The sequence below is a fragment of the Pipistrellus hanaki genome, assembly GCF_964339955.1.
Source record: "Pipistrellus hanaki genome assembly, chromosome: 6".
Classification (NCBI taxonomy): Eukaryota; Metazoa; Chordata; class Mammalia; order Chiroptera; family Vespertilionidae; genus Pipistrellus; species Pipistrellus hanaki.
In genome coordinates this window covers 54531426-54539340 of record NC_140508.1, presented here as the reverse complement: position 1 = coordinate 54539340, position 7915 = coordinate 54531426, and the positions used below count along the sequence as shown (strand labels likewise).

The following is a 7915-nucleotide window of genomic DNA, read 5'->3' as shown; positions in this document are numbered from 1 at the left end:
GAGGAGCGGGGAGGGGGCGTCTTTCGTCGGTCATTGGGTGGCCCAGATAACGAGCTTTAGGAGAGAGAGGGGAGAAGAAAGTGAGGAGGTTAATGGACGCGGGGAGAGGGGCTTTTACGCGACCCCCCCTTCCCGCTTATCGCATAAGGCGCTCGCCGTCCCGCGGCGCACGGAGTGCATTAAGCCGCGTAAACAGCGCGGGGAGCGGTGCCGCCGCCGTGACCTCCCGCGGGCCCCGCTCCGCGCCGGGCTGGCGGCCGCCGGGGGCGCGGGGGCCCCGGGCTGCGGGGCCGGGGGCCGCGGTCACCGCGCTCCGGGGCCGGAGCCCGGCCGCCCCGGCCCAGGCGCCCGGGGCGCTGCCCCCAAAGGGCCCGGTGGCGGCGGGGCGAGGGGGCGAGGGCGACCTCTAGGCTGCGCGGTGTTCCCGCTTCCGCCGCCACCACCACTGGACATTTCTAGAGTATATATATATATATTTTTTTTGGGGGGGGGAGGGTCGAGAATTAAAACAAAATAATAACAAAAACAACAATGTTCTCCCCTAAATGTATTTAGTTTCCAATTAATAGAGTTTGCAAGGGACTCCGGGCGACGGCCTGCGCGGGGCTGACAGCCGCTGGGCGGGGGAGACACGCCGCCCTGGACGCTGGCGGGAGCGGGGGGCGCCGGGGTGACCTTGTGTCCTTGGGCAAAAGCGTCGTCCCTGGGACAGGAAGAAATATAGGATAAGCGAGAAGGCGCCATAAATCTGGCTTAGAAAACACTGTTCACTTAAAAATACGTTTTAAGCCAGACGCTGTGTTCTCTTTCCTTTCAGAAACGTCGCTGCAGCCGCCAGGAGCGCCGGACAACGACAGGGCCATGAGCTGAAGTTTGCGGGGCGTCCGGGCGCTTGGTGACGGGGTCCCGGGGTCCCTCAGCGCCGCCGGAAGCGGCGCGCGACCCGGTCCCCGAACCCCCTCTCCCTCTCGGGAGGAGAGCCCCCGCCCCCCGCGCCATTGACTGCGGATTTCTGGCTGAATTCGAACCGGAGTGAGTGGCGCGGGCGGTGCGGCCCGAATAAATCAGTCCCGGGGGAGACAGGCCGGCCCCCGGAGCCAGCCCCTCTCCTGGCGTGGGGAGGGCGGCTGGGGAGCGAGGGCTCACCGAGGAGGGGCCACCCCTGGGGTCTAAATAGTCCCAAGAAAACACGATTTCGTTTCAGATTAGCAAACTCCACAAGAGGAGACAAGCAGAAGGAAAATAAAAGAAAAAAAAGGAAAGTGGGGAGGGGGGGCTCAGAAAAGAAACCGCGATGGAAACGCACCTATACCGAGAGCCTGCCAGTCTACCTGGAAGGCTGCGGGGGGCTCCCGCGTTTCTCTCTAGCTCGGGGTGTGCTGCTCTGTGCGCTCCCGCTATTCTCTGCCTCCCGAGACCCGCCGGGAGCTCGGCACCGCGGCCTGGGCCGGCGGGGAGTCCTTGGGAAGGTGGAGTCCCCAGGGCCCCAATGGGTGCCTCGGGGAAAACTGCAAACCGGAGAGGTCAGGCAACCTGGCTTTCTGTCTGAATAAACGCTACGGGTCAAAGAGGTTTGTTTTATTTTAAAATTAACTGGCAAGAAAAACACTTCACTAACGATTCCTTCCCTTGGTTGGAAAGCAAACCTACAAACAACAAAAACAAAAACAATTTGTGACCCAGCAAAGGAGCAATGACCTTCCTCCCTCCCCCTCTTCGTTTTAGGCAATGTTAAAAAGAGATTGGGAATCTGGAGGGTAAAATGCCGCCTTGCCTTCTCCAGTCCTCAGGCTGGGGTCGGGGTCGGTCCCACCGCTCACCCACGTTCCAGTGGAACCAGCGCCAACGCACCCTCTCACCGCTGCGGTGGAGCTGCGGGAACGGGCCCTGAGGGTGAGCTCTTGTACAGGGAAATTCACAGACACCCGGGTACTTACAAATAATAATAATAATAATAATAATAATAATATAATAATAATAATAAAACGCACAGCAGGAACCATGGTCTTACAGAGCTGGGTCTCCTGGGGCACAGGCTCGGAGGCCTGGACTCTGAAGTAGCCAAAATATTTATTTGCTAAGCGGTCTTCATTAAAAATTAGCTCACCAAAATGTGAAATTAAAAAAAAAATTAAAACACTTTGGTTTTAAGAGCAAACCTGAGAAACACTTAAAACCAGTGGAACTCAAAGGAATTCAAACGTCCACCACGTCCCTGTAACTGCTTATAAAAGGAACTTCTGCAAAATTCAGTCTTATTTAAGAACTTGGTCGGGGACTCACGTAAAACCCAAAAGAAGACATTGGAAGCCCGGGCCTGAGTTAAGTGCAAGGCGGCCGCCCCGGCTGTCGCTTCTGGTAGTCGCATTCGATCGAACTCCGGTTAAACTTTAAAGCCCCCGGAGCCTGCTCCTGCCACCAGTCTCCTTCCAGAGTTTTCTACCTTCGGTGGACACGCGGTCATAATGGACACTGGGAGCCGAGACTGGGGGAGGCAGAGAGGAATGTCCTAAAAGGGACTAAATCAGATGAGAACGGTTTATGCGCCTTCTCAGCAGCAATTTAAAATTCAGAAGTGTTTAGCAGCCATTTACAACGAAGAATGAAAGGGGGGTAAATGATCACCAACTTCCTGAATTCAGATACCTCCGCCCCAGCGCCGCCAGGCCCGGTCCCCTGCTCCCCCGGACAGGACACAGGTTGCCAGCCCACAGTTACACGGAGACGAATCCTACACGTAGCGGCCAAGTCCCACAACCTTTGGAAACCATATTTTACAAGGTCCCTGCCTACCCTCCTTTAACTAGTTTAGGCTCCTCTCCCTCACCCCCAACTGAAATACATTAAAAACAAACAAACAAAAACAGAGCCCAAAAGCCTTCAGAGGAGACTGACCTTTAGAAAATCATTTACTTCGATTTACCTGGGGGGGGGGGGGGGCGGGGGGGAAGCGTCAAGATCCATTCCCTCACAACTCCTCCTGCCCAGGGCAAAACTCTCACGAGCCTGCTGGGGTCACGCCTGTCGGAAGAAATCCTTCTTGTGAGCGAAAGGGAGCGAGATGGGGTATCAGAGCTCCTGCCGGGGCCGAACCCGCGGCCGCGCGACTCGCCGATGACAGATCGGCGCTGATAACCCCGCGCCGTCTAGTTCCAGTCCCCGGGCCGGCCGCGGACCGTATCAGTTTGTACACAGTGGTGATAACCACGCCGAGGGAGCGGAGAAGGGGTGTGTATGTGGGGGTGGCTGGGAGGCGATCTGTCGCGCTGGGTGCAGAGAAGGTGACCCCCCCTCTTTCCAACGACATACCTGAAACTTACCTGAAGTTTTCCAGGGAAACCTCAGGGCCAAGGGGACACCCCAAACTCGGAAAGCATTTGCGTGCGCCACAGGCGCAACTGGCGTGGAAGCCTTTTCCCACCCTGTGCACCTCATTGATTGACTAACGTGAGTACACCACGACCCCAACGAAAGGTCCCAAGGGCTAGCGGAGGAGTGCCGACGTGAACATCCCGAGACTTCCTAAGAATGCAATGTATTTCTAAAAATCAGAGCCCAGATGGGGAGCTGGGCATCCGTGTTCCTTCTTCCCCACGTCAAGGAAGCCTCCACCCCGAGGGCCACCACGACCCTGTGAACTCCGGGGTCTAGAGGAGAGAGGTCGGTCGGTCGGGGGAAAGTTTAAGGTCGATCACACGCGAATGTAGAGCAAGCAGCTCCTCTGACGTGGAGGGAGGATCGGGGAAGGCCAGCGGAGCAAACTTCCCCCTCCACCTCCCTCTTCCCTCCTCCTCCCCCCCTCTCTGGGGGCGCCCTGACCCGGGAGCTGGCGCCTCCCTCCCACGGCGGTGGCAGCGCGGAGCTGCGCGCAGCCAGTCCCTCCGGTGCCAGTACCCCCCTGCCCCGTGAGTGCGCGCGTAACGAGGGGCGGGGGAAAGCGCTCCGCCTAGGGAAGGTTGGCTGTGGGTCGCCTACCGCCGGCTCTGGAGTTGGGCCACGTCCACCCCTCCCCCGGCGGCGGCCCCGGGCTCGGCGCCCCCTGGATGCACTCGCCCCCACTCCCAGGACCGTGCTGCTCGCTGAGCTCACACCCGCGGGCTGCGTAGCGCTCATTGTCTGCCGGGGCGGCGCGCTCCCCTCCCCCCGCCGGCCCCTATCCCCTCCCCACCCTCCTCTTTCCCCTCCCCTTGTCCCCTCCCTCCCTCCTCCTCTCCTCCTATTCACCTCCAGCGCCCAGCTGCTCGCAGAGCGCAGTTCCGACCCGCAGCCTGGCACCCTTCGGCGCGCGCTGTTTGTTTAGGGCTCGGGAGTCCAATCAGGAGCGCGGGCTGCAGTTTCCCGGCGCAGCGGTAAGAGGCGCCTCCTCTCTCCTTCTTATTCCCCGGCCGCGCCGCGCCGCGCACACCCCGGACTCGCGCTCGCCGGTCGGCGCCCTCGGCCTCTCTCTCCGCGCTCGCTCGGGAGCACCCTCCGCCGCGGCCGTTCTCCATGCTGCTCCGCTCCCACCCGAGGTTCGGCTACTTTTCTTTTTCTTTTCTTTTTTTTTTTTCCTGCTCGTGTTCTGCTCTCCCCTTCCCTCTCCCTCCCTCCCCGTCGTGGGCCGCCTCGACTTGGCGGCCCGCGGGCGGCGGATCAGAGGGTGTCTCCCTCTCCCCTCCCGGCCGTAGCGGCTCCCAGGCTCCCGGGACACCGCGTACCCACTTCTGAGGACTCTTCCTCTCCCTCCGAAGCGCTTATCTGCGCGCGGCCTTATCTCCGGGTTATCTCGGCGCGAAGGGGCGGGAGCCCCGGTCGGGCGGGCGGAGAGACTCTTTCTGGCTCTCCGGCCCGGGCCTGGCTCTGTGTGAGCGCGCACTGTAACATGTCCGTGTCCGATGCGCCCGAGCGCTTTGGCGAGGCGGCTCGGAGTGGGCCTGCCCTGGCTGACTTAGACTCCCTCCACCCCGCACCCCCCCGTGTCTCCCTGTCATTCTTCCTGCTCTCTCTCTCTCTCTCTCTCTCTCTCTCTCTCTCTCTCTCTCTCTCTCTTTCTGTCTCTCTCTCCCTCTCTCTCTCTCTCTCTCTCTCTCTCTCTTCTTTGGGATGTCTTCGTCTGCGGGGCGGCCTCACGCCCCTCTCCTCTGCTCTGAACTCCGATCCACCCCGGGACGTCCTATTCTGGGGGAATAGTCCCTGTCCATTCTCTCCGCGGCCGGGGAAGGAGACCGCGGGACGGGGCGGGTGGCCCGGCGGGGAACGCGAGCCGCGTGTAAGGTGTGTGCGGTGCGGGGCCGCCGCGGGCACGCGGGCTGGGCGTGAGCCTCGGGCCCTCGGGCGTCCCCACACCGCCTCGGGCTGGGAAGATCCGAGACTGTCTGCCTGCCGTCCCGCCCCAGGCCCCACCTTCTCAGGGCTGAGCTGCATTTTTTTTTTTTTCTTCTCTGGGGCTTTTGCGTTCCGTCTAAGTCCGCGCAGTCCGGGGAGCTCTGGGGAGGAAAGCCGCTGCGCGGGGACGCGGCGGTTTCGTTTTCGGAACAGGTTGCCATCCGTGCACTAGTGATTTTCGAGCTGGGGCAGGCTTCCCACGGAGGCATTCTGGGCGAAGGGCGCCCGCAGGGAGGCGGAGTAAGGCCGCCCCTTAAAAGTGATTTCTGTGTGTGGACGGCCGGGAGGGAGTCCCTGTGGGGAGAGGTGACGCCTGGCCAATCACCCCGGGGATCAGGCGCGCGCGCGGATGCAGGATGCTGCGGGGAGGCTGAGCGGGGAGGGTTAGGGGACCTGGGAGGGCGGTTGGTACCGATCTTGGAAGGATTGGTGGCGGCTGCTCAGGCCACAGTCCCCTCTCATTTACCAACTCTCATGCCCAGGGTCAGAAAAGAGGTCTTTTGGAGAATCTCATTAATTAGGAAAGGGAGTGGGAGTGAGATGTCGGACAGACAGCCTGCGCCTTTGGGAACCCTTTTTTAATTCTCCTCCTGTCTCTCCGCTGCAGAAGCTAGAAGTCAGCGTGCAGCGGCCGCAGGACCGTGGATGGCCTTGACTGACAGCGGCTGGTGCCTGTCCAAGCGCTTGGAGGCCTCGGCTGCGGATTGCGACTCCGGAGCCTTTCCCTTGCGGGAGCCCTGCACGCCGCCTTCCCCCATCTCCTCCTCTTCCTCCTCCTGCTGCTCGCGGGGCCTCGGCAACTGCAGGACGCCGCAGCTCCTCGACACGGAGGCGGCGGCGGCGGGACCCCCGGCCCGGTCGCTGCTGCTCAGCCCTTACGCCTCGCACCCCTTCGGCGGGACTCCCCACGGACCTCCGGCGGCGCCCGGGGTGCCCGGCCCAGGGAGCGCCCTGCCCAACTGGGAGGACCTCCTGCTCTTCGCTGACCTCGATCAGGCCGCCACCGCCAGCAAGCTGCTGTGGTCCAGCCGCGGCGCCAAGCTGAGTCCCTTCGCGCCCGAGCAGCCCGAGGAGATGTACCAGACCCTCGCCGCGCTCTCCGGCCAGGGCCCGGCCGCCTACGACGGCGCGCCCGGCGGCTTCGTGCACTCGGCGGCGGCCGCGGCGGCGGCGGCGGCGGCCAGCTCCCCGGTCTACGTGCCCACCACGCGCGTGGGCTCCATGCTGCCCGGCCTGCCCTACCTGCAGGGCGCGGGCGGCGGGCCCGCCAACCACCCGGGCGGCGCGGGCGCGCACCCCGGATGGCCGCCGCAGGCCTCGGCCGACAGCCCCCCGTACGGCGGCGGCGGCGCGGGCGGCGCGGCGGGCGGCGGGGCCGCGGGGCCGGGCGGCGCCGGCTCGGTCTCGGCGCGCTTCGCCTACTCGGCCAGCCCGCCCATGGCCAACGGCGCGGCGGCGCGGGACCCCGGGGGCTACGCGGCGGCCGGCGGCGGCGCGGGCGCGGGCGGCGTGGGCGGCGGCGGCGGCGGCGGCCTGGCGGCCATGGGCGGCCGGGAGCACCAGTACGGCTCGCTGTCGCGGTCGCTGAACGGGACGTACCACCACCATCACCACCACCACCACCCGAGCCCCTACTCGCCCTACGTGGGGGCGCCGCTGACCTCCGCCTGGACCGCCGGCCACTTCGAGGCGCCGGTGCTGCACAGCCTGCAGGGCCGCGCCGGAGGCCCGCTCCCCGTGCCGCGGGGCCCCAGCGCAGGTAAGGGTAGCGCGCCTTGGCCTGGGGGTTGGGGGACCCAGGGCACTGGGGTGTAGAGAGCTACTTCACTGTGTCTGGGGTTCCTGGGAGTGTGTGTGTGACGGGGAGGGGCAAAAGTCAGCCCGCAGTTGGATTGATGCGGTGGCAGCATTGATGCGGTGCTTCTGTGTTTCGGATTGTGTCTTGGGTCCTTTCCACGAAAGAGACAGAATGCGCGTGGACAGTATGTATATATATATATATGTATATATATGTATATATTTATACCTCGGCGCCTGGAGAAGCTCCAGGAACTTGATGAGTAGTGAATGGGATGGGTACTAGGAAGGGATCAGCCCGGGAGGGAACTGGCAGGGCCCGAGCCCCTTGGAAGACTTAGTTTTGTGCGAGTGGAAGAATGAGAGACTCCCTTTGGGGGTAAAATTAGGAGAATGCTGGACACTGGATTCATCCTGTTCTCACAGGCCCACTCAGCCCACCTCTCCAAAGGTGAGGAGCTGTGTTTTCCCCAAGGGGACTGTTTAAAGGGGCTCCAGGTGGGCCAGGACCTAAGGACACCCACAGTCCCACCCGTGAGGAAAGAAGATGGGACACATGGGCTGGTCAGCCTTGTGCTAGACTGTCCCGAGGGAAAGCTGGCGGGGGACGCTTTGGCTTGTCCTCAGGCCCAGGCCGGTGTCTGGGGCTCCTACATGTTTTTCCTCTCGAGTTCAGCCCACCCATTTTTCAGTTTCCAATCCCACTTATACTGTCATGGCAGTGGCTGGGGCAATTTTTTTGGGCGGACTGGGG

The 7915-nt window shown here is 62.7% G+C and overlaps 1 protein-coding gene and 1 long non-coding RNA gene across 6 annotated transcripts in view; one reads left to right on the top strand and one right to left on the bottom strand.

Moving 5' to 3' along the window:
• Positions 1-532: 532 nt before the first annotated feature.
• LOC311624662 lies at positions 533-2595 on the bottom strand. 2 transcript variants are annotated; one of them, XR_014795369.1, is made up of 2 exons: positions 1307-2595; positions 533-703 (listed from the first exon to the last, which is right to left on the bottom strand). It is a non-coding gene; the product is annotated as an uncharacterized lncRNA (long non-coding RNA). The 2 variants fall into 2 exon arrangements; XR_014795370.1 differs by having other exon boundaries at positions 1332-2595.
• A 1643-nt stretch (positions 2596-4238) lies between these two features.
• GATA6 (GATA binding protein 6) overlaps positions 4239-7915 on the top strand; it is a 30736-nt gene continuing 27059 nt past the window's right edge. Inside the window, exons 1-2 of one of the 4 annotated variants that reach the window (XM_084888198.1) lie at positions 4239-4511; positions 5972-7123. In XM_084888198.1, coding sequence (XP_084744324.1) covers positions 6010-7123 — 1114 coding nt within the window. In that variant the 5' untranslated portion in view covers positions 4239-4511; positions 5972-6009. Of the gene's footprint in view, positions 4512-5273; positions 5605-5971; positions 7124-7915 lie in introns of those variants that run through there. The other 3 variants (XM_084888199.1, XM_084888201.1, XM_084888200.1) reach the window with 3 other exon arrangements.